The sequence below is a fragment of the Ictalurus punctatus genome, chromosome 6 (assembly GCF_001660625.3).
Source record: "Ictalurus punctatus breed USDA103 chromosome 6, Coco_2.0, whole genome shotgun sequence".
Classification (NCBI taxonomy): Eukaryota; Metazoa; Chordata; class Actinopteri; order Siluriformes; family Ictaluridae; genus Ictalurus; species Ictalurus punctatus.
Genome location: NC_030421.2, coordinates 26,287,572 through 26,313,228, shown reverse-complemented (window position 1 = coordinate 26,313,228; position 25,657 = coordinate 26,287,572). Strand labels below are relative to the sequence as shown.

At 38.5% G+C, this 25,657-nt stretch overlaps 1 protein-coding gene and 1 long non-coding RNA gene across 7 annotated transcripts in view; one reads left to right on the top strand and one right to left on the bottom strand.

Moving 5' to 3' along the window:
• The window catches only part of grb14 (growth factor receptor-bound protein 14), a 71,891-nt gene extending 48,134 nt beyond the window's left edge, over positions 1-23,757 (top strand). For all 6 annotated transcript variants that reach the window (XM_017470314.3, XM_017470313.3, XM_017470312.3 and 3 more), the window contains 12 exons: positions 2,862-3,018; positions 7,181-7,302; positions 7,817-7,891; positions 9,893-10,030; positions 11,851-11,961; positions 12,321-12,416; positions 12,682-12,744; positions 18,357-18,473; positions 19,181-19,247; positions 19,320-19,407; positions 19,555-19,648; positions 21,700-23,757. In XM_017470314.3, the coding sequence (XP_017325803.1) occupies positions 2,862-3,018; positions 7,181-7,302; positions 7,817-7,891; positions 9,893-10,030; positions 11,851-11,961; positions 12,321-12,416; positions 12,682-12,744; positions 18,357-18,473; positions 19,181-19,247; positions 19,320-19,407; positions 19,555-19,648; positions 21,700-21,846 (1,275 nt within the window). In that variant the 3' untranslated portion in view covers positions 21,847-23,757. The remainder of the gene's footprint in view (positions 1-2,861; positions 3,019-7,180; positions 7,303-7,816; positions 7,892-9,892; positions 10,031-11,850; positions 11,962-12,320; positions 12,417-12,681; positions 12,745-18,356; positions 18,474-19,180; positions 19,248-19,319; positions 19,408-19,554; positions 19,649-21,699) is intronic.
• A 346-nt stretch (positions 23,758-24,103) lies between these two features.
• Positions 24,104-25,385, bottom strand: LOC108266677 (uncharacterized). Its single transcript, XR_001812929.3, has 2 exons — positions 25,194-25,385; positions 24,104-24,353 (listed from the first exon to the last, which is right to left on the bottom strand). It is a non-coding gene; the product is annotated as an uncharacterized LOC108266677 (long non-coding RNA).
• Between the last annotated feature and the right edge of the window lie 272 nt (positions 25,386-25,657).

Genomic DNA, 25,657 nt, shown 5'->3' with positions numbered 1-25,657 from the left:
GGCTTGGGAATAGAAAGCATTTTATGTTGTATTATGCGATCGTTGGTGAGGTTAATTATTTGTTTACATGCTACAAACACATTCACTGACACTGTAAGAGCCGAAAGAAATTTCGGTTTTATTGTGTTTTTTTTGGCGGCGGGGTGGAGGGGGGGGGGGGGGGGGGGGGGGTTTGGTTCGTGCTTGAAGGAGGAGGGAATATACAGTATTGCAAAAAAATCCAGAGGAATGCCATGCAATGTTATACGGATATAATTTCTCTTATTGAACATGTGGAGCCATATGAACTGCTAGAGAGAGTGGAATAATATATTCATATACTGCCTCTATAAGCTAATGTTACAGTTAAAGTGTCATCATTGTTCTCCACAGCAATTTTATAAATGTTTTCCCTAAGGTGTTTTGATAATTAAAATAAACATTTAAGCATATATTACCTCAGAAACATATCTTCCCTTGTTTCGCTTCCACATAAGAAATCATTATAATGGTAGTCCATTTGTAGATTCCTTATGATTGCTGTCGTGGGTGCTGCTGTGGCAGTTTATAACACAACAATATCTTCTTACCATAATGATTCAAACACTAGTTAGGCTAGTTATCTGATTAGATGACTGACTGGCCCTTCCAAAATAACGGCTCACCTATAAGATACTGCGTCAAGACCTCACATTGACAAGCCATATACAGGACATAACAGATGCTCTCAATTGGCTCTGATTGATGGGCAGAAGGGAAGGCCATTCCTCCCACTCAGAGAGCAGGTTCTCTTCAACTCTCAGCCACAGCTGGTTATAGCCTTGCCAGAATTCAATGTCATGAACTCTCAATGATGGGGTGACTTCAAAAATCACTGCTCCACCAAAGATACTGACAATATTAATGTTTTCTAGCTTTAAATGGTCTGTAAGATTGGAGGGAATAAAAATAATTTCATAATCATTGGAGATAATAGACCTAATGTTCCCTGACAACACAATCTGTTTATTGTCAGAAATAAGATCTTAAGGCATTTGTGCACAAACTTATCCAGGTCTCTTGCTGTGTTTGGTGCCATTTTTTTCGTTTGTTGCACTGTAGATATAGCACAGGGTTATGGGATGTGTAGGACAATGTACACTCCCTTTAAAAGTTCTTCATATGGCATTATGTCATCAATCAATATTATATGCACACGTTTGTTTATGACGTGCTTGGAAACCATAACTGGATAGCGTTTGTAAAGTTTTGGTCCCACGTTAGGTCTACCACTGCTGATTAGTAAAATTAAGGGACTTTTTTTGTGAAGGTTAAGAATATCAGAGCAACATAAGTAGCACATCTGTGTGTTTGCCATACACATGAATTGAGTGTGTGTGACCTGTTTATTTTCACCTCATCACCCTGAAGTCTGATATTACTATGAGCATAAATAATAAACTGAGCCTTGATTGGACAACCTAACACCAGGACAACAGTCTTTCTGTTTCTTTTTGCCTCTCTCTCCCTCTCTCTCTCCCTCTCTCTCTCCCTCTTGCTCCCCCCTCCCTCCCCCCATGCTTCCTCTCCTCACATTTCATCTCATGTCTCTTTACCCCTCTCCTTCCTTTACTTCCCTTCCCCCCATCTTTCTCTAACCACCTTTTTTTAACTTTACACAGACTTGATCTGAACTAAAATTACATTTAAGCAACACGGTCATAACGGGTGCAGCTCCCATGCTGAGCATTATAGACAGGGCAGGGGATGGGGTTGATCTCGGCCATGGGAAAAGCTAGGTGAATTGAGCCTTGTGACTTTTTCTACCCATTCTCCACTCCACCTCCTTTTTCCCAGCTCCCTTCTCTCGCCACTATCCTCCTCCACTCCCCTCTCTCTGGTGGTGGTGAGGGGTGGGCGGAGCTTGTCCTGGTATGGGGTGGGCAGGGCTTACCCCTGGAGGCTGCAGTTAGTGAGAGATGGCAGGTGATTGGGCAGAGTTTGGGTGACATACAGCAGGAGAGGCAGGAAGTACTGGAGCTCGGAGCCTGTTCTCTTAATTACCTCATTTCAGTTCAGCTGCAGAGAGAGACAGACAGAGAGAGAGAGGAAGGAGAACGTCTGGGAAAGACAGAGAGGAGACAGTAAGAGACAGAGGAGGAGGAGAACAAGAGAGACAGTGAGAGAAAAAATAGAGGGAGAGAGCTGCTGCTCCCTCAGTACATGCATGTTTCTATGTTTCACCTAAAATCCTGCTCTTACAATGCTGTGTACGCAGCCTTACCTAAACTGCAGAGCTAGCCCCAAATCACAGCTCTGCTTGCCGTCTAATACGGGGGTAAGTTATGCTAAAATACAGATTTTCTGATTTGTTTTAGTGCATGCATGTGTGTGTTTGTGGTTGATGCCTTGCAGAAGAGGCTAAAACAATCCTCTTTTTCTGTAAGGGATAAGTCGAGCTATCATTGGTAGCTGTTCTAAACTTAATCTGGACCGAAGGGACTCCGATTTGGCGATAATACGCACTGCTCGTTCTGCTGTTCCTTTTGGAGAGTGCGAGACAGGGAACTGTGAAGCAAGTGAAAGGGAACATTCATGATCTGCTCCCTGCTTGCTGGCCTGGTTCTCACTGCTTCACTGTCATTCGAAATGAATGGGGTGTTGAGTGTGGAAGGCGTGAGGTGTGAGGTAGCTTGCGGTATCAAATGAGCTCCATTAATGACACGATTCTTTGCCCTTGCACAAAAGGCATATACTTGAGCATTAGGCTCATATGTTTGTTATGTCATTTTTGACACCTTATCTGGATCAGTAGTTATAATTGTATATCAAATTTCATATGATTTCCCAGTCACTGCAAAATAACTTTTTCACTGCCTAATTAATGGGTTACTGTATGGAAGGTGATCAAGGTATACAGTGAGGACAACAGCAGTCGAGCCGTGGAGGTCCCTAGTGACATCACTGCCCGGGATATCTGCCAGCTGTTCATTCTGAAGAACCACTGCATCGATGACCACAGCTGGACGTTGATTGAGCACCTTGCTCATCTGGGTATTGGTAAGTGGATACATCTGTGCCCCCATAATGCCCGAAAACTAATTTAGCTTTAGTGGAGCATAATGGTATCACTGTTATGTATGAATTTTGTTTTTCTGGCTTTCTTGCACCATCACCCCTTGCCTATAGCTGTAATGTAACAGAAACCAGAACAAGAAATACGGCCTCTTTCTGGTCTAGCTCTAAATCCTCTGATTTAGTCACTTGCTATGGAATGGGTCTTTTGACACAGATCTTATCTAGTCTTGAACAAAACATTATCAGTGGTGCTTTAAATACCTTTTTATTATATCAGCAGTCGGTTTTCCAACCATGCTTAATCTTTTTCAGAGTTACAGTGCCATGTAAAGCTCCACAGACATTGTCCATGTTTTAACCTAATTAAGAAGATATTTGTGTGCATATGTGATATCAAGTTCTTGAATCTTGAGAGCAGCTCTCAGGGTGACTACAGCATCAGTGGCCTAGTAATGCTTTGCATGATTTGGATAATTTCAATGTCAGAAAACCACATACATTGCAGGATTTTACTGTTGCATGCATGTGTTAGCACTGGTGATCAAATGATACTAATTTACAGATAGCATTACAGTTAGAGACCTGGTTTGAGATTCTGTATGAACACTCTACAAAATATGTCATTTTATGCAATTTATGCTACAGCTCATATCAGACTGCAAACTCCCTGATAACCACCTCCAACACGTTAGACAATAATCAGTGCTTAACAGACCGTGGGAGACCACCATCTCCAGACTGTTTCTTATACTGCAAGACTGAAGATCTGTGTCTGTGCGAAAACTTGCCCAAGCAGAAAACCTCCTATAAACCCCCCCCCCCCCCCCTTTTATGTGTCAGGCAGAAGGATAAACAGCCTTTATGGGGTTAATGCTTTTTCAGTCTGAAGCAGACACCAACGGTTTAGTGTAGTGTCTGAGAGTGCAGACCTTACCTTCAATTAATCGATTGTGGTTTGAGTAGCAAAATGTAGAAAGGCAAAAGAACTCAAGAGAACTCTGTCTCTAGTGCTAAACAGCTTTTGCTTTGTGCTAGAAGGCTGAACCCTCCTTAATGAAGATGTAAGTGAGGAGTGTAGGAGTCATGGAGAACAGAAATAAGACAAGAAAATAGTGGGGTATAAAAACCCATCTTGGAGACACACTTGGAGAACTTGGGCTGGAGCTGCAGCTTTATCCTCTAAAGTTGGACATCCAAAACCACCAGCTGATCTTAAGTACAACTGGGGAGTTTTGATGCCCTACATTTGTATTGGGCACGAGGAAAGAATACACCCTGATTGGCATGCCAGTTCACAGGGCATGGTTTCTGAGTTAAATGGATAAGAAAAAGCTCTGTCAATTTGTACATGATTTACATTTTTGGACTACTCTTGTGGTCACAGACTGAAGTGAAATTCGGGAATGGTTGATTATAGAGGGAGTAGTGGAGCCATGAGGAGCAGGGAGCTCAAATGTGTGCTCTTGCTTCAGTATTTATATGGCTAAGCAGAAGAGTTTGACAGAGTGAAAGGGAATATCGAAGCCCTCAGGTTCATATTTTGCCAAGACAGAGGTAACAGTGAAATAAGAGTAGAAGAAGGGAAGTGAGCATGACTGAGAAACCTTTGGAGAAGCTAAAGTCATGCTCACACCACTTGGAATAATAGAGAAATAGATGTAATCAGAAAGTCAAGCTGGAGGAACAGTGAAGTCTGCAAATGGTGTGAATGAACGGGTGGTGGTATAAATGGATTTTGGAAGGTTACAAGTAGAGTTTGGGATAAGAAATGGTAATGATGAGTACAGAATAATCTATCTAAGAGGTCTTCTAAGCATGGTCTTTCTTCCAAACATAAATAATATTCAATATCCAATGGGCAGGAAGTGGTTAACATTGGCAGTGACTTCTGCCCGGTGTAGGCTACCTTCCATACAGGAATATTCCTCAACACAATTCTTCACACCATTGCATAATTCAACCATCTGTTCCTTCCATCCTCTTTTTCAGTCCATGTATTTCTTTCCTCTGTGTATCCCTATTATGCATCTATCATTTCTGCTGCTTCATAATGATTGCACATTCCTTCTATCTTTTTTTCCTCTCCTGGGTATATTTTTAGAGAAGTCATCACTGAGACTTAACTAGCACATATATTAAACAGGCCTGATTGAATGCTATCATTGAAACAGCATGTTTCCCTGAAACCTACCTCTGTTTAAATCATTGACTCTAAGACCTGCTGCGACAATTTAAATGTAATTTGTTCCATAACTGTATGATTAGTGCCATAATGAGCCTAGTTGTGGTTAACAGGCTTTTGCCTAAAGGAGTCTGATTTTAAAGGTAGCTAAAATACATTATTCAGTTTCTAATATTCTAAATATCAGTTAGAATATTTCTGTTAGCGGTGGACTATTGTGGACTATTGAGAGTGATTTAATTAAACAGCGGGGCTCCTCTTCACATGATGCACACATGTAACAGTATATTTCTTGATGGTCTGATGTGTCAGCCGTTAGCAGTACTGCTTGCCTGTAATATTTTTAACCAATGAGACACTGTTATCCTCAATTGCTCTCTAGCTAAACCGAAGGCCTAAAAAGAAATAATTTATAAAAGAATGGCCAAAATAAATCCATGCAAATGTGTGACAATGGGAAGAACTAGTGCCACTGTTTTGCTGTTGGGGGTATAAGCTTCATTTGATGGACGGTTCACTCAATACAAAGTTCTTCTGACTGATTACCTTCATCCTCTGATGAAACATTTCTTTCCAGATGGGAGTGGTCTCTTCCAGGATGATAACGTCTCAATCCTTCATGTTGTTTCTTCCATTAATTTGTTACCCAGACATGTGCACAATACAGGCCCAACCATTAGAATTAGAGCGAACAAATTACCTCATGGTACTAATGTAATAAAGAGTTATTATTTCAGGGAAAGTGTTGAAGTTGTACGCGGTTAAATATGTAAGTAAAAGTTTATCGGACTGTGCATCAATGGCAATGTGTTTAAGATGTAAAGGACACTGGAAAATACACAATAAGCCCAGTGGACCTTGCTGACTGCCATTAGGCTCTGTGGTGCTAGATAGTGATCTTCTTGAAAACAACATAAAGCTTAAATGAAGTGTAAGATTCAAGAGCTCTAGATATCAATGGGAAATTTGTTTACTTTGTTTAATTATTTAATTATTGCATGACAACTTTATTTTAAGCCATTAGTAAATAGCTACAATAAATATTAAATCTTGCATAGTGTATTTATTTTGTATTTTTTCCCCCTCTATGTAACGTTTAACTTTTAAAAATATGACTGCTTGAGCTCATATGGTCTTGTGATGAAAAAGCTGGACAGAATGATGGATTCATGTGTCCCTAGTAATAGCTCAAGAGCTCCATCTTACTTTCGGTCCTGAATTGTTCTCATTTTCTTAGTAGTTTCTGCAAGTGCTACAAGAACATTTACACACAACTTATCCACAATGCATAAAATGCTGATTGGAGATTCCACAGCCTGCTACTGGCGGAAGCTTTTAACTGCCCACAGATAAGCAAAGAGTAGAAATACCCTGTGCCTCACAGCAGGAGATCACAGATACCCAGAGAAACACCCAGGATGCCAGTGCATTTTGATGAGGCTCGCCAGCCCTGATTGCAGTTATGCTATGGGAATTAATTAGTCTTGAATATCATCAACTCTTCTCACTCTTCCAGATGGCTTGCTCTAAATAGCCGCTTTCCATTAATTCATTAAACATTCGTTTGGGTTTCAAGGAGCTGAATAATGTTTAATGATAAAGTGAAGCAATGCAGTTGACTCAGTCGGCTTCTGACTCCCCTGCACCTTGCACTCGTTATAATCAAAGATTACTCATTGATGAAGCATATTTTAAAAAAAGTCAAACTTTGTTAATAATTTATTTTTGTAGCCCATATTAGCTGTATGGGAGTAAGTCAAAATCCAAACACTGAAAGTGCTCCTAAAATATAAAGTGCTATACAAAAAAATACATTTTTTGTTGAATATAGTGCTCTCATAATAATCATTTACTTTATTGAATTTTGTGTGTTTGTGTGTGTAGAGATAAGTATGCAAATGTACATAGGTGTATTTTTATTTTTATTTCACTATGACTTCTCTTTTCTTGTATTGCTTACAGAAAGAATCATAGAAGACCATGAATCAGTTCTGGAAGTGCAGTCTAACTGGGGCATGGACTCAGACAGCCGCCTGTATTTCAGGAAGAATTATGCCAAATATGAATTCTTCAAGAAACCTCTGGTGTGTGGTGTGTTTGTGTGTGCGTTATTCTTGGAAAAAAGTCAGTACGTGCTGCCTAAGTAATGTATAACTGATTGGCAGAGTAGCAGAAATGCAACACAAGGTCTCTTTCTAATTTAACTAATTTATAATCCATACACAAAATAAGCAAGTTATATGCACTCCAATGACCCAATCATCAGGCCTTTGAGGCCTGTGCTTCAATGGACAAACATAGATTCAACTCAATTACCAGTATTATTAGCAGAGATCTGTTTGAAGGGCTTCACTAGAGTTTAAAGACAGACATGGGGTTTTTAGAGCTCTGTTTGACTTGGAACTGCCTTTGATCAGTCAATTTAGAGAGGATTATTCCATTCCAGAAGGTTTAGGCAAAATGATGAGTTACAGAGGTGACTCAAATTTTAGGGCATAGACCATGCAAATCTTTAGAGTCTGTTACTCCTTCATAGTCTTTAGTAATCTTGATGGTTGGTGTTTGTTGTAGTGATTGATGTTTTCCTCATGTTAACAGGATTTTTTCCCAGAAAGCATGGTGTCTATATCAAGTGAAGCCAATGGCCTCATGAACCACTCACAGCTTATCCAGGTATCACCTTTCAGCAGTCTCATTGTCCCTAAATCTCTATTTTAACACCTTTATGTCCCAAAATACTATTCCGTTATTTATCTTAAAGCATGTTATTCTGTAAATATTATAAGGGTGATTCCATGATTGGGGTGCATTTGTGTCTCACTTGTATTACATTTACAAACATGTATTTAAAGTAATGGTACAAGACATTTTAAATGTAGGTAAAGTGTCCTTCACAACAACCTATGTACATATTTCAGATAAATAAGGTAAAACATACAACAGATGACACCATTAGAAAACAGAATTTTTACCTATCCCAATCCCATTACAATACTTCAAAAATATTATTTTCGCATTAATGCGTGAATCCGTTTAACATTATGCTTGAAGCATCCATTTTCATGATTCATGCATCATAGATTAAGAAATTATAGATTTTAGTGACCCACATCATTCACTTAAGCCTGTTAACTAAATATAGTCACCCCATGAAATATTTAGAATATTGAACAAGTCATAGTTCAGCTGTAAGTAGCATTATCCAAATTCACTGAAGATCATAGGAAGAAGAAAAGTTCAATTATTCTCCTTTATTTTCATACTGATGTGTGACTGACATGGTTACCCAAATTATAGATTAAAATGTAAAAAAAACAACAACAAAAAAAACTGTATGTGAAACATTATATTGTGAATCATTATGTGAATCATTAGATTAGGACACATGTCCTTAATGTCCTCATGCCATAAGTGTGAATGCTAATTAACCACATGGTGTGTATTTGCTAATTCTATGCTAAAAACTCAACCCTTTTATTCATTCTAGAGCAAAATACAGCCATTGTTAAAAATGACACCTTGTAGAAAAAATAAAATTTTATATATATACCTGAGACAGGTTAGCACATTTTTTGAATGGTTAAATGCATGTTGTCTTAGATTCAGTGTTGAAAAAAGTTACATTTTTCCCAATTATTTATTTATTTATTTATATTTGTTTACTTTATAACAGTTACAAAGGCTAAATGGCACTCCAATTGTGGAATCACCAATAAATTGTTCAATCTAGAAGTTTAAGTCTAGAAGGGGTTAATATAGGATATATGTAGACAAGATCTATGTACTCGTGTATTTATCATTTTATTATTCTGAGAGTTCTTATGGGAAGGACTGTCACAGTGACTATGTTTACATGGACAGCAATAATCTAATTATTGACCTCATTCTGAATAAGACAATATTGTGACTGAGGTGTTTACATGAGTCGCTTTTAGAATATTCCTTTCATGTTCAGGTTTTATATGTTATAGAACATAGATCAATTAATGGCACATGTCCCCATGCCATGCCATTCAACGTTCCCTCCAGAATTTCACGTATCAACATACAGTTCGTCTTTGTTATGGTACCGTATACAATTTTCGGTGTTTCACTGTTAATTTTACAAAAAGTCCAAGTGCAGTTAATTATCTGTCATGCTATACGTGCAAATAGACGTTTTTTGCACGTATCCAGAGGGATACGTGCAGAGCCAGAGGGATTTTTTGCAGAGCCATCCGGCTCTGTCCAACACCAGATGCTTACCTACTATACAGTAGCTGAAATACATGTCTTTCCCCTACTATATAGTAGGTAAGTACGTGGTTTCGGACGCAGCCGTGCTCTCTTGTTTGCCGTCTAACGGTTGAGCACTGCCGTATGTGTACGTGTCCTGTCGTAAAATGCGGTGAAAACTCCCACACGACGTTAATAGTGTGATTAAGGTGTGTACATGTCTATAATGCACTTTGATAATGCGACTAAAATAGGAATACTCCACGCATCTTAATTCGGTTTTTGTTTACTTCGAGTATGACTTTTGTCAGATTAAAGTAATCAATAATCACTGTTTACATGGTAGTTTCTTAATCAGATTATTGTCTTAATCGGGTTAATATCGGATTATTGTTGTCCGTGTAAACGTACTAACTGAAAGATGTCTGACTGGCGCTGTTTGTGTCTGTGCACTCTTAGACATTTCTCAACTCCAGCACATGTCCTGAGATCCACGGCTTCCTTTACTCGAAAGAGCAAGGCAGGAAGTCCTGGAAGAAGTTCTATTTTGTTTTGAGAAGGTCTGGACTGTATTTTTCCAATAAGGGCACATCAAAGGTAATACAAAAAAAAACACTCAGTAATCCATTGCATGACCTCTAATTTTATGCAATAATCACTCTGTTTCTCTTTCACGTAACCCCACAATACATAACTAAGTATAAGTGGGTTGAATGTGTTCAACTCTATAAAGGTATATAATACCTGCACCTCTTGGTTCTAATCATGCATTGCACCACTTGATCTTACCGCTTAGACTCTAGAGGCAAGTAACATTACTTACTCAAATCACTCCTAGCTTATCCAGTCTGAGACAAATAGAAGTGACGGACAGAGCTTGGTTTGATAAGCCTGCCTCAGATCATTTCAAAGCACCCTCATTCAAGCACTAATCTCCTGCAGTCCTGCTGTTAGATGTGACAGTTAGATCGAACAGCAAAGCATTGTGGCCATCGGCTGGCCAGAACTGGTCGGGCAGGATTGTGTGCGGCAGATCCTGGGGCTGTGCCAGTGTCTGAACCCTTCCCACTCACCACAGGTGAAGCTTATACCTGCTATTTGCCATGCCAACCAGTGCTGCCCTCTTTCCGTTTTTTTCCTTTTTTATAACAAAGAGTTGTTGTTAGGTGCGTAAGCGGAGCCCACTCACTACTAACTAATACCGGCCCTGTGCACAAAGCTGCTCTGGTTCTAATCCATATTTTTTTTTTAATTTTATTTATTTTTTTATAACTTATTCCTGCTACAAATATATTAAAGATGGTTGGTTTTTGCCTCTGTAGCAATCTTTTTTCTGTCCACAGGTCTGTCAATCTCTGTCTTTTTTGTGTGTCTGTGCCTGTTATTCGCTGTTGGAAATTAGAATAGTGTAGCACAGACAAAATTAGACAAAGGCTTGCTTTGTGTTGCTTTGCTTGGGAAAGGCTTTCTTTCTTTCCTCCCTTTCTCTCAGTCTCTTCTTTTCACTTGGCTTCCTTTCACTGTTGTTAAGATAAAGCTTCTGGCATTGCAACATGTATGCTACTATCTTCTCTTGTACATATTACACCCTAGTTGTAATTGAGAGGGTAGCCCCATTTGAAACAGAAGAGATTGCTATATAATTGTCTTACATTGTGTGAGTTTGGCCCTTGATTTTAATCATAACATTGCAAGACATTGAGAGTGTTTCCAAACACTGAATGCTTAATCCACATCTTTTAAGTGGAGCTTACATGAACCCTCAAACTAAATCCACATCATTTTAACTGGTCGAGTAATTTTAGTCCCACTGCTGCAATGTAAGCCACAGTCTTAATGTCCTCCTACGCGTTAAACCCTGTTGCTGCTCTCTCAGCTTCTTCACTGTAATGTCTTAATACATTACAGTATAACAATGTTAAACCATGACAGCCTCAGCTATGCTCCCTGTGCTTCAGATCTAGGCCTTTACCTTCAGCTTTAGTGTTTTTGTTTAAACCATTATTCGATTTGTAATTATTCACATTTACCTTCTGCCGTGATTTTTTATTACTAGAAAATTCCTAGCATCTTGCTTTGCTCTTCTCCTCTTTGCTGCATAATTTTCTGCCTCCAAGCACTTCCCAATTCACACAATTTGCCAGGCTTGCCACATTTTAGTACACTCTTCATTTATTTAGTGTATTTACTGACAGTGTGCTGGATGCTGGACATAGTTTACATGTTTGCATTCATCCCTACTATGGGATGACTACGGGCTTAGTGTTGGAACTTGGGGATAGGGCAGAAGGTATTTAGGGCACCCCCACCCCCTCATCATCTCCACATAATCACCACCACACACATTTTTTACTGCATTAAAACTCAACCGATGTGTTGCGACAGGTAACTCTCTGTCTTTCTTCCTCATATGTAAGGAACCCAGACATCTGCAGTTTGTTGCAGAGTTTTGTGACAGTGATGTCTACACTTTGTTATCAGCCAGAAAAACACACGGCGCTCCCACAGACTACGGATTCTGTATAAAGGTATTTGCGAACGTTTCTTTACAACACACCCAGCTAAATCCACAAACACACACGTTTCACATATTTGATTGTGCAATGTTGATGTTGAATTATATTACACATACCATCTGTGCATAGTTAGCTTTATGATATAATAACCCTAATTAAGTGTCCCATTTGTCTGTGTCTCATTGTTTAATGGGTGTTATATAAAGCCATAATCAAACACAGTGTCTGGCGTCTTATCTCCATTTATCATTTTAGTGTTATGAGAAGCCAGGAATGATCTTAGTCATGGAGATATTATAAAATGTGATTAATATCATGAAATGATCAAGAATGTGACTAGAAAATGTGTCTACGTGTGATTCGGTGTGCAGCCGAGTAAGTCAAGCTCAGCTCGGGACCTCAAACTGTTGTGTGCGGATGTTGAGCAGACCAGAACCTGCTGGATCACGGCTATGCGCTTCTTCAAGGTGAAAACTCTCTTCATCACTCTCTGGCATTCTCTTTCTTCCTTCCTCTCTCCTTTCATCTAAGTCTCTCACAGTCTTTTTGTAAATGACAGACATAGTCTTTATGGAGCATATCTGAAATGAGGCACTGAGCCATTTGAGAGGAGGTTCTTCTCAGAGTAGAATGTGTTCACATACTGTCCTGCAATCACTACCTGCTCAGTGGATCTTTCTCTACCTCCATAACATCACTCTGACATGGTTATATGTATTATAATGTGTGCAGTTTGGGATGCAGCTGTACCAAAACTTCATCCAGCCTCATCAGAAGCAGAAAAGCTCTCCAATGGTGAGTTCATCTATCTATGTCCTGAAATTGGTCAGTAGTTAATTAATCAGTTAAACTGCTCATGTTAATTAGGAGAAATCCAATAATCAGAGTAACAATCCAAAACCGTGGTCAAAACACAGTCAGAAGAAAACATAACATCATAACCCAGACCAAAAAAAGTAGGAATAAAAACTAGTTGCCAGATAAGACATAGGTGGCATGTAACAATGGTATACATGAGCAGTACAGTCTCAGATGTCTTGATTCTGTTTAAACCCTTGTTCTCAAAGCAAAGGTTTTGAAATAGTTCAAAGCGCACACTCTTGGTGTCATCACAAATTGAACACAGCTTCAAGCGAACATCCCAATCAGAATTACTTATGCCCTTGCTGTTTTGAGTACATTTACTCCAGCCACAGTATGTGTGTTTTAATCCTGTATATATTTGAAGCATTTTCAAAAAAATCCAGCATGTAGTCCCATCCCATCCCATCATATACATATTACATAATTCTTTCTAAAACAGCATACAGTATGGGTCTTCTTTGGGTTATTCCTTTTTTATATAGTGCTTTTCTAGGCACTCAAAACGCTTTATATTATTTGGGGGAAATCTCTTCAACCACCAGTGTGTAGCATCCAACTGGATGATGCGACATCAGCCATAGTGCACCAGAACACACCGGCTACACCAGCTATTAGTGGAGAGGATAGGAGGGTGATGTAGCCAATTCAGGGATGGAGATTATTAGGGGGTCATGATAGATAAGGGCCAATGGGGGAATTTCGCCAGGACATCCCCTACTCTTTTACGACATAGTGTCCCATCACTATACTGGGACATTAGGACCCACACAGACCACAGGGTAAGCACCCCCTGCTGGCCTCACTAATACCACTTCCAGTAGCAACCTTAGTTTTCCCCAGGAGGTCTCCCATCCAGGTACTGGCCAGGCTCAACCCTGCTTAGCTTCAGTGGGTTGGTCTAACTCAACAACTAGAGATGCACCGATACTAAGTTTCTCAGCAGGTACTGATAACCGATTATTCAGAGTGATATCAGCCGATACCAATAGTTCTGCTTTTTATGCCTTCTTTTAAATTAATAACAATTAATTCCACAATTCGGAAAGAATTGCAAATAAAAGCTTTATTCTCTCCATTTCAACAAGTTTTTTCACAGTAACTGGTATCATAAACAGAAAACACATTACTCAAATTAACATTAACACATGAACTAAATTCTGAAGATTAAAGTAAGATTTCTTAACTTATTGAATGTTATTAATTCATATTAACAGAATTAATTGACTGAATTCTAAAAAAACCTCCTGTTAGACTCACATTCACTCACCACAAACAAAAGTATTTCTACTTCACCACTGAACATCAAACTGGTAATATATATTATATGCTTTATATATATAATATATAAACTGGATATGAAATATACTACTCTACAAATATATTTTTCTGTGCAATATATACTTTTTGTCAAGTCATCTTCATTTAAATCTTTCAACGGTGTACTGGTGCTTTAATTCAGTGCAAGCAACTCGAGCAGCGCAGCAAAAAAAAAATTTGACTCGCACACCAAAACTCCCTCTTCACTGCTGCAGCGTCCGGTGTAAAATTTTAGCAGTGCAGAGCTTACAAACTGCAGTTTTATTATCATTCCACATAAGAGACATCATCTTTACACACAGCACGAAATCAGTGAGTTTTCCCGTCCTCTATTGATTGCCTGGATATAATCAGCTCTGATCATCAGATTTTTTTAAACTATTGGCCGATGGCCGATTGATCGGTGCATCTCTATCAATAACTATATGGGAGTAATTACTTGTCATTACATGACATTAGTAGACAAATGTCAATTAGCAGAAAATTAAAGCTGATACCGTATTGGTTAGCTGATCTTAGTGGTTTGACAGGTCAGTGCCCTTGGTTAAAAAGAAATATGTGAGAGAGGAAGAGAGACTTATTTGGAATTGTGACCCGTGTTTCAGTCTGAGAGCCATGATTTATATGGATTCTGGACTGTACGAGGAACACACTATGCATATTTGGATGATCAGTATTGTTTATTGTTGACATTATTGACTGGATAATGCATTTCGAAATTACATATTTTAATCATCCTAATACAGTCAGTTTGGTTAATCAGGTCATGCCCAGAACTAGTTGCTCAAGGGTCCAGCAGTGGAAGCTTGGCAATGCTGGTATTTGAACTTACGACCTTCTGATCCATAGTCTTACCATATTAATATTGTTAATAGACATAGGACATAAAATAACTTTATGACAGCTAGTAATAGGGAAAAACATTATAACACCAGATCTGCCCTTTTTTTCTCCTCTTGCTGGAAACCTCCAGTACTTCATTAGCCATCACATCAATTTCCCTATTCTCAGACTGTATTGTATTGTATTGTATTGTAATGTATATTGTATTGTATTTTTTTTAGGTGTATTCTCTAAAATCTACCAGAACCACATGAGCGTCAGTTTACATAATTTCATCATTCAAAGTATTTTCTGCGTTTGAAAAATGCAAAATTACAGAAAACAAAATTATAGAAATCATTTAGATACAAATTATGTACCAATTCTTTTCTACAACCATTAAATTAAACAATAGATTTTATTTTATGTATTAATAGTAGTGTATTTTAAATATATGCATCAGTATTATGGTGTTTGGACAGTTATTTGTAAGGAATAAAACGTCAAGTTATAATGAAGCAGATAGCCATTATAATAATGAAGTTAATTATTTTCCAAAAACAGCATGTTCTGATGTGTTTTTTTCCTCTTATACCCAGTCCCTCCAGGATTTTGTGATTGCAGAAATGAACACAAAATCAAGCAAACAGTGTAATATTCAGATGCGCTTGCAATTTTTTTAAATTACTACAGATTTTCCTCAGATATGGGCCCAGATGCGTATGTGAAATCAGTTACATTCAGCCAAAGCCATCTTCAATTCACGTGTTAAACATGAGTAAAGGTAAAAGGTCTCATTTACCAACAAACATCACTGCGAAAGACCACGCAAAACAATTTAGTGTAATTGCAATTTTGCTGATTCAAGTAGTTTTCAACAACAACAAAAAAGCATTAAAACTCTACCACAGCAAAATCGAGCATTTTTGGCTGAAACAATCACCGCAAACCCCATGTACGGACTTTGTACCACAATAATTTACCAACCCTAGCATTTTTTATTTAATAAATAACAGTAGATTGTACATTTTATCTGTTTATAGTCACATTTAATGTTGTGTAACATCATGTTGTGGAAGTTAGTTCCTGTTATCACTTATTTTATAGATGCTATAAACAGTCATTCCGTCACAAGTTTCTCTTTTTTTCTCTCCCTTAAAGTTACTAAGACAAAGAAGTTGCTTGCCATGTTACTGAGCACAAAGAGTTTTGTTCTGTAGACTTTCCTATGGTAGATATTGTAACTTAAAGGAACAGCTTTACAAAGCACTGATAAAATGCTTAATAAACATATAGAAAACTTTAACATATCAACAATTACGCACTTTCGGAATTAATTTATGTGGAGTCCTGCATAATAGTCCATGTGAATTAGCCGGTACTATAGTAAGCATCATATTAGAATGAATGCAGTATCATAAAACTGTGATTTGTCAGCGCTGCTGTTATAGAAAATTAATCAACCTTCTGAACAATCAAGAATTCAGTGGTGCAGAATACTTTTCAGAATACAGAAATAAAATAAATAGTCTCTCTCAGTGGTCAGAATATTCCCCTTAAAGAGTCAGCATGATTCAGCTCTGTAGAGCTCCAGCTGGGCTGTTTTATAGAGCTTCAGGCCACAAGAGTTCTCTACTGATGCCATAAATAGGGGGCTACAATTTCATGCTCATTTCTGAGAGCAATTTACTAATGTTGCCTCCAAATAAGAGTATTGTGTGTGACTAAAGCTCCCCGAGTTATTTTTAGTGTGTTGGACATGATAGAGGAGCCAGACTGACTCTAAATTTATCTCAGCATCAGCTGCTGACTGACTTTACAACTCATCACCTCTGCCTTGTTGAACACAAAAAGTGAGTCCTAACCTGGACAGACACGGAGTGTGAAAGCATTTGCGGCCAAGTCTAGAGTCTGACATTGGAGTAAAGTTTGTAGCCACAGTATTGTGAAAAATGAGGAGCAACCCATCAGTATTTAATGTGGGGGTGAGGTGCATCGTCATATGAGAGTCATAAGGCTTCTCAATACCCCCTGTTCATAGAAGTGTTCTCTGAAACATTAGGATCCTGTTACTTTTAAATGTGAGGCCCGTGGCTCATAGTGATTATAGTAATTCTATACAGGACTGAATGGAGTTCAACACTAGAATTCTCCGAGCTGTTCAGAAAACAGACTCACACCTTCTTCATTCACCATCTCCAGCTTGGCAACAGGGTCTTACCCAGGAAGCGATGTATATAAACCTAGAAATTAGGCCTGTGGCAAGAATCATTTTATTTGGTTAACCATGTGCAAATTAACTGCAGTAAATGGTTAAACTGAACACAGATTTCAATTGAGGTGATTTATTTATTTATTTTACTTTTCTATAACTTTAATTTTTTTTATTTCCAGAAAGTGTTTACACACATACAGTTCAAAATAATGGCAATAAAAGTAATAATAATAATAACACCTTTGCTATCAAACCCTCACAAATTTAACTTGTTCTATTTATTCATTTTCTGTAACCACTTTAACCTGGTCAGGGTCATGGTAGAATCCACAGCTAATCCTGGTAACATGGGAGAATTCCTCTCTAATGGGACACCAGTCCATTGCTGGACACATATTGACACACATTCACACACTTATTCACACCTAGGGGTATAGCCCATATTAGTGTAAACAAGCCACCAGCCTGCAAGTTTTGGGACAATGGGAGGAAACCAGAGAACCAGGAGGAAACTAACATGAAGACAGGGAGAACATGCAAATCCATCCATTTTCTATACCGTTTATCCTACATTGGATTGCGGGGGAGCCTGGAACCTATACTAGGAGACTCAGGGACCAGAGCGAGGGACACACTGGATGGGTTGCCAACCCATCACATTGCACAATCGGATACAAACTCACATAACCATTAATACACTACGGACAATTTAATGATGCCAGTCAGCCTACAACGAATGTCTTTGGATGGGGGGAGCAAACCCGGAGTACCCAGAGAAAACTCCCAAAGCACGGGGATAACATGCATGTTTTTCATAACCTACTCATTACGACTTGGCAAAAAGTCTACTATCCCATTTCTTAGTGCTTATAGGGGGATTGTGAGCTAACGAGGGTGACAGCTTAAATGTGGCTGTTAAGAGTTATGTGCCCAAGCATCAAACTATACAAACCCACTAATCCACACAAATCACCCAGTCTTAAAGCCTAATACTGGTGGTCTGAACAAGAATTGCATTGTTAGAACACTGGATGGCAGCATGACTCCACAAAGACAAAAGACTGTCTAAGACTGTGTGTGTGTTTGTGTGTGTGTGTGTGTGTGTGCAGTGAACTGAGAGAATAGAAATTCTGAGTTCTTCATGTGTGTGTGTGTGTGTGTGTGTGTGTGTTTTTGTTTTGTTTTTCAGAGAAGCATTTCAGAGAACTCTCTCGTAGCCATGGATTTCTCAGGGCAGAGGAGCCGTGTGATTGATAACCCATCAGAGGCTCTGTCAGTGGCTGTGGAGGAAGGTCTATCATGGAGGGTGAGGCACAGATCTGCCTCTTAACATAGCAGCATTGCATTAGGTGATCTACAGCTAGTCATCCGTTTCAACTGAACCCTTTCCACTCCAAATCATGCTTTTTTGTGAACTTGATTCAAGCTTAACCTGTATTCCCCAGCCACCCCACTGGCAGAATGAAAGCTCCAGTGTCCTTAGTAGTCCTGCGTCTCAGTTATTTTGCGTGAGAGATGCTGTTTGTTTCCCTGTGAAACTGGAGATGTCATGTCCTCAAACTACTATGTAAATTTTTTGTCATACATAGTGCTGATTGAGCTTGGATATTGATCAGTTTTCATTCACCCTTTCTGTTGTAGATGTCTAAATATATTATTTATCTGGCTCTGACAGGTTGTGCCACAGCCAATCAGAGTGTTTTATTTAGAAGTGTGAACATGCAGGCATATTTTATCAGGTCTGGCACTGTGAACCAAAGTGTCTGCTGACTGATATGAGGAGCTCAGGCTGGCAGGTTCTGTGATGATATAGTCTGCCTGCAACTCCCATACTTAATATAGGAATCAAAGGGTTAATAAGAAACTTTATAGTATTGACTATAAAGTCAATTGGGTCATCGAGACTCACAGCAGGATCCATGTACATAAAGGACTGTAAGTAATGATAGTTGCCTTGACGGTAGTAATAGGAGTTGTTTGGATGTTTGGATGAAAAATAACTTTCTCTTTCAGAGGAAGAGCTGCCATCGACTCAGCCACGGAAGCTGCTCGCCTTCCCAAAGCTCCCTGTCCAACATAGGTCAGTCTCCGATTCTCACTCCTTTTTTTTACCTTTTATGGTTTTCACTTAACATGCTCTTCTGCTCTCTAGCAATCCACATGGCTCAGCCGTGGTTCCACAGCAAACTGTCTAGAGATGAGGCTCACAAACTGATCACCCAGCATGGCCTCATCGATGGGTACTTCTTGTTCCATGTGCTTTTTTACAACACTAATGTATCATTTATATTAATCTTTTATCCATATCTGTATATTCTCTATACCTTCTATATTCTCCTCCATAATTTGAATACAGTGGTATAATTTTCTATTTTGTTTGTATTCAGAGTGTTCCTCTTAAGGGACAGCCAAAGCAACCCCAAGACCTTCGTCCTGTCCCTGTGTCATGCACAGAGAATCAGACACTTTCAGATAGTCCCTGTAAGTTCTGACCCTAACCCTAAACCTAACTTTGGATATGTTCAGACAAGCAGCTCAAATCAGATTTATTCTTGACAAAAAAATAGCAAAATTGAGAGGACATCCAACATTAAGGCAGGCCACATAATGCAGTCCTCTGGAAGAATCTCATCTTAGGTTAACAGTATAAACAAACATTGCATACAGTACCCTCTTCAATGCTTATTACTGTTGTCACTGCTGAATACATTCAGAACTATGACTGAACGCTGTCCTTCTGTAAAACATAATCCATAGCAAAACCTAACAAACTAATTGTAGCATGCCACACGCCACTTAACATTTACACACTATAACAATTAATGTAGTTACAATGCTGTGAAAAATTATTTGCTGATTTTCTTCTGTTTTTGTGTATCTCATACTAAATAGTTATAGATTTTTAAACAAAATACAACATCTGAGTAAACACACAATACTTAAAATAAAAACCTTTTAATTAAATTCAATTTTTTATTGAAGCAAAAAAAAAGAGTTATCCAACACATATCACCCATGTGAAAAACTAATTGCCCCCTTAGACTTAAAATCTGATTACTCCACCTTTAGCAGCAATAACTGGAACAAAACACTTCTGATAATGGGAGATCAGTTTTTCACACCGCTGTGGTGGAATTTTGGCCCACTCTTCTGCTTTAGTTCAGCCACACTGGAGGGTTTTTGAGTATGGACTTCCCATTTATGGTCCTGCCAAAGCATGGACTTTGACTAGGCCACTCCACAACCTTAATTTTGCTTTTTTTTGTGTCATTCAGAGGTGGACTTACTACTATGCTTTGCATCAAATGTCTTGCTGCATAATCTAGTTGCGCTTGAGTTTCAACTTACAGAGTGAAGACCAGATATTCTGCTTGAGGATTTTCTGGTAGAGACCAAAATTCATGTTTCCCTCAATTATTGCAAGTTGCCCAGGCCCAGAAACAGCAAAGCATCCACACACTCTCACACTTCCACCACCATGTTTGACCGTAGGTATGATGTACTTTTTGTGGAACTCTGTGTTTGGTTTACGCCAGATGTAACAGGACCCCTGTCTTCTAAACAGTTCCACTTTCGAATCAGTCCACAGAATATTCTCCCAAAAGATTTGAGGATCATCAAGGTGTGTTTTGGCAAAATTCATACGAGGATTAATGTTCTTCTGGGTTAGCAGTGGTTTTCACCTCGCCACTCTTCCATGGATGTCATTTTTGCCCAGTGTCTTTCTGATAGTGGAGTCATGAACAGTGACCTTTATTGATGCCTGTAGTTCCTTTGATGTTGTTCTTGGCTCTTTTTGTGACTTCCTGGATGAGCCATTGCAGACTTTTGGAGGAATTTTGGAAGCTCGGCCACTTCTGTGAAGGTTCAGTTCTGTGCTGAGTTTTTTCCATTTGGAGATAATGGTTGTCACTGTCCCAGACTCACTGAGTCCCAGAGCCTTTGAAATAGCTTCATAACCCTTCCCAGACTGATGTATTTCAATCACCTTCTCCCTCATTATTTTTGAAATTTCTTTCAACTTTGGCATAGTGTGTTACTGGGCAAGACCTTTTAACATTCTTCATGCTTAAAAGCTTTGATTGAACAGGGTTTGCAATAATCAGGCCTTGTTGCGTCTTGTCCAGCTGAACCCCATTATGAATGCAGTTTCATAGATTTGGGGAATTATTAACTACAGGGGCAAATACATTTTCACACAGGCCCGGTTGGTATTGGATAATTTTTTGCTTCAATAAATAACATTATCATTTAAAAACTGTATTTTGTGCTTACTCAAGTTGCCTTTGTTTTATCTTAGATTTTGTTTTAATTTCTGAAACAATGTAGTATGAGATATACACAAAAACAGAAGGGATCAGGATGAGACTTTTTCACAGCACTGTATATAAGCAATCAGAAATCAGATTTAGGTCATTTGTAATGTAGACACTAGAAGTAAATCTAATATGTACTCCAACTTACTTATTACTGTCCATTATTTTATACTATCAGATCAATGAAATGTGTGTATTTATGGATATATGTGTAAGGTTGAGGATGATGGGGAGCTCTTCTACAGCCTGGACGACGGAAACACACGCTTCAGTGATCTGCTTCAGCTAGTGGAGTTTTACCAGCTAAACCGTGGAGTGTTGCCCTGCAAGCTCAAACACCACTGTGCCCGAACCACCCTGTGAACTCACCCCAAAACCCCTGTCCAATCACCCTTTGACCTGTCAGTTTGTTTTATGGATTTCCTCAAAACCTTCTACTCCAAACCCAAAATCACCCTGCTCCAAACCCAGACTCATAAAACCTGTCCCCTGTCCCTCTACCAACCCTGATGTTCACCTCTGACCTCTTTGAGCTCCATCACACGACCACACACATTCACAGGGTGACTTTGGACAAATCGCCAGCGCAGCTCGTGCCTTGGACGGGAAACTCAAATGGACTCTTCCTGTCTAGTTTCAATGTTCACTCCCTATGTGAAATTATGATCATAAGCTGTGGGGTGCTGCAGGATCAAACAGACTTTAGTACAGTTGAGAAAGGACTTGTTAAGTGCTGATGAGTGTATGAGAGTCCACTCTGAGACTGTGTTTTATAATAAGGCAGGATTGATAGCGCTTTATTATGAAGGTTTTGGTTGATGTTCTGTACAAAAGTGTAGACATTGCAGCTTGAATGATTCGTATTTGAAGCTTTCGAATTCTGAGGTGATGGGAGAAGCTAAAGTAGCAAACTGTCAGTCAGAGCTCTGCTCTGAGGGCTGACAACCTGTGTGTCCATATCATGTGAACGGAATAGACAGACATGGTACAGCCATAATCACATGTGCACAATAAGCTGAAACTGTTGGTTTTGCCAGCAGGAAGAGGGCCTTTGGGGGATCTGGACACCCTCCTTTGAGCTTTTGGGTAAAATGTTAAAATGTCTCCTTCTTTAACTCATGTGACAAAATAATTCAGGTATTTTATAAAAAATGTGATATGTGTAGTTTGTTTGAAAGGTGAGACTTTGTGCATGCTGTAGGCTACATTCTGTCCAAATGCATTGGGTTGTGTTAGCATGATGAGGCAGCTATTGATGCTGCTTCACACACTCCAAGCAAACATACACACTTCCTTTTGGTCTTTGTTCTACCAAAACATGGAATGTACATACACAGACACATACACTACACATTGACCATAAAAAACATACATATGAACATATACACACACGGCACCATAGAGTGATGCTGGATCACACTATAAGTGGCTTACATGCTTAACATTTAAACTAGGACAGAATGTGTGAACTTGCTTGTTATTAATAATTGAACAAATCAAATTTTATATTGAAATGCATATTTTACAGATACTTGTTAAGATTCAGGTTCACATGTGTTTACCACCTGAAGTGGTAAGTTTCTGTTTTACAGAACAGTGAAGATGACCACTACAATCATTGTCTGGCGATGTGCTGTTTCTTCAGGTTATGAGATTTCACCCTCAAACCTTCCCTTAACAAAACAAAAGCTATTAGTGATTGCAAATCACACATGACTAACATGTTGTACTGTAAAAACAAAACAAAAAACAAAAACAAAAAAAAATCTAAATAAAGAACACTTGATAAAAAGTTTTAATACTGTAAGGAAATTAATGCATTTGAGTTAAAAGCCAGGAAAATCTTTCTTTGTTAGGTCTTGATTTCTTTCTTATGAATGAAAACCATGCTTATATCTTAGGTTGCAATTCTTTTTTCCTTCTTTTTTTTAAAAAGAAAAGTAAACAACTTTTCTGTCTGTGGGTACTACTTGAGTCACGTTTTGTAAACTTTAGTATGCAAAATGAACCGACCCCGAATGATAAATTGTTTTATATTCATGGATAAAAGAAAATGTATTTACAAAGGTCACCAAGGTATTTGCACTGAAGTTGAAACACTGGTAACGTTTCATTTTCAATGCTGAGAGATAACTGTGACTTTTAAATCCTTTTGGCAAGGAGTAGATTTATTTCCATGCTACTGCTGAGAAATGCTCTGCTCTTTTGATACAGGCCCTGACAGTGTAGTGTATAAATGTTTATATATGTCTAATATAAAACTAGCTTTGTTCACATGCCTCTACACTGTCATTATTAACACTTCAACTCATCAACTATTCATGCTCCTGATTTGTAACACAGAGTGTGGTGTAAAGTTTTACAGTACACCCACTTTGTTAATGTATTTTTATAGACTTTATAAGGACATCTGCTCAGCTTCATCATCCTCATCTGTTTGATCTATATAATGGCTAATCCTTTATCCTTTCATTTGTTTGTTGGCCAATTTGCTAAATTAAAGATGTAAGCAATAACACTGAATGGGTCTATGCAGAGAAATCAAGCAGTATGTAATATGTACATATAATGATATAATGATGGTTTTATGTAGTTATGAATTTCTTGATGTTGATGAGCACCAGTACATTCAATATGTTAGTTGTTAGATGATGAGGAACCGAGATTGTTTTAACAGGCATCGTTTATGCTATGCAGTCAGGCACTAATTGGGTGATCTACATTAAATTTAAATTAGCCAGAGCCATAATCCGCTTGTTAAGTCATGACATAATGAGCTACCGAGAATACTGTTTCCGGGTCCCAGCTTCTATTGCGTTGACTGACGCTCTCGTATTTTCACCATGCCGCAGTGCTGTGTTCCTTGTGCTCTGAATAAATGTGAGATTAAAAAAAAACATGGGATTATGATTAGGATCATGTTTTTATTTTATTTATTTTTTTTGTGGTAGTAGCCTACTACAGCACACCGTGAGTGAGTGTTTGATAAAAACAGTTCATCTTCACACAATACAATGCCTTTAAACCACATAATGTTTAGCAAATAATTAAAACCAAACAACATTAGTATCAAGTGCAAATGTGTCATCTAAGACACTCTTTAGCTCTTCCACACGTATTCTACATCGGTGCGGGACAAACAAATCAATAAGGTCGACGTGTGATGTCAGACTTAATAAACGGATTAAAATCTACGTGATTCTTGATTATCTCTAGATTATCAAATCTAGCATCCAGCCAGTAAAATTGTCATAACCTGTTTTCAATTAATGTATAATAACTGGGCATTGGAATATTTAATATTAATCATTTAAGCTTTTTTCCTCTTATTTTTATTTATTTTAACCTTTACTTTTGGGTCTTCAGCGTGGTTTTAGCCATTGCTCATTCAAGGCACTTAAAACTACATGCTCACTCAGTGAACCATCAATGAATGCATGCATACATACACGCGCGCGCGCACACACACACACACACACACACACACAGTGAGTGAGACACACAATCTCATAAAATAGCCATGGATTCCTGAATAATTAATTAGCAATCAGTATGGTACAAAAATAAAAACCAATGGTAACAACAAATACACTCGAATTCAGTCCAGTGGTAAATTTCAATTTGTCTCACAAGAAGCAAGCACTAATCTGAACTGAAACCTTTCACTATATTGTGCTCACTAATCAATACAATATCTGTGCATTAATTACCGTAATTTCCGGACTATAAGCCGCTACTTTTGTCACACGCTTTGAACACTGCGGCTTAAACAATGACGCCGCTAATTTATGGATTTTTACGGGCTAACGAGCTTCATGCCGCCAAAACATTTAGCCTCGTCACATCGGACCAATGAAATTACCGAACAGGTCACAGTGGACCAATGAAACTGTTCGAATTAAATCAAACGCATTGCGCGCGTGACCGGTATCTGAAGCTTGTGTAAAATCATGACTCTATTTGTAGGCCTGCCATGATCAGGTGACGTGGCAATTAAGCGCGTCGCGTGATATAAATATGGCACCTGTGAACCACGCCGTCAGCCTTATTATCTTCAGTGAAAGATTGCATGTCGGTTGTTTGTGTAAAGAAACAAAAAGACGATTTATTTCCTCTCTATTTTTTTTCAAAAATCTCAGAACTTTTCTATTCCTCTTAAAAAAAAAAAAAAAAA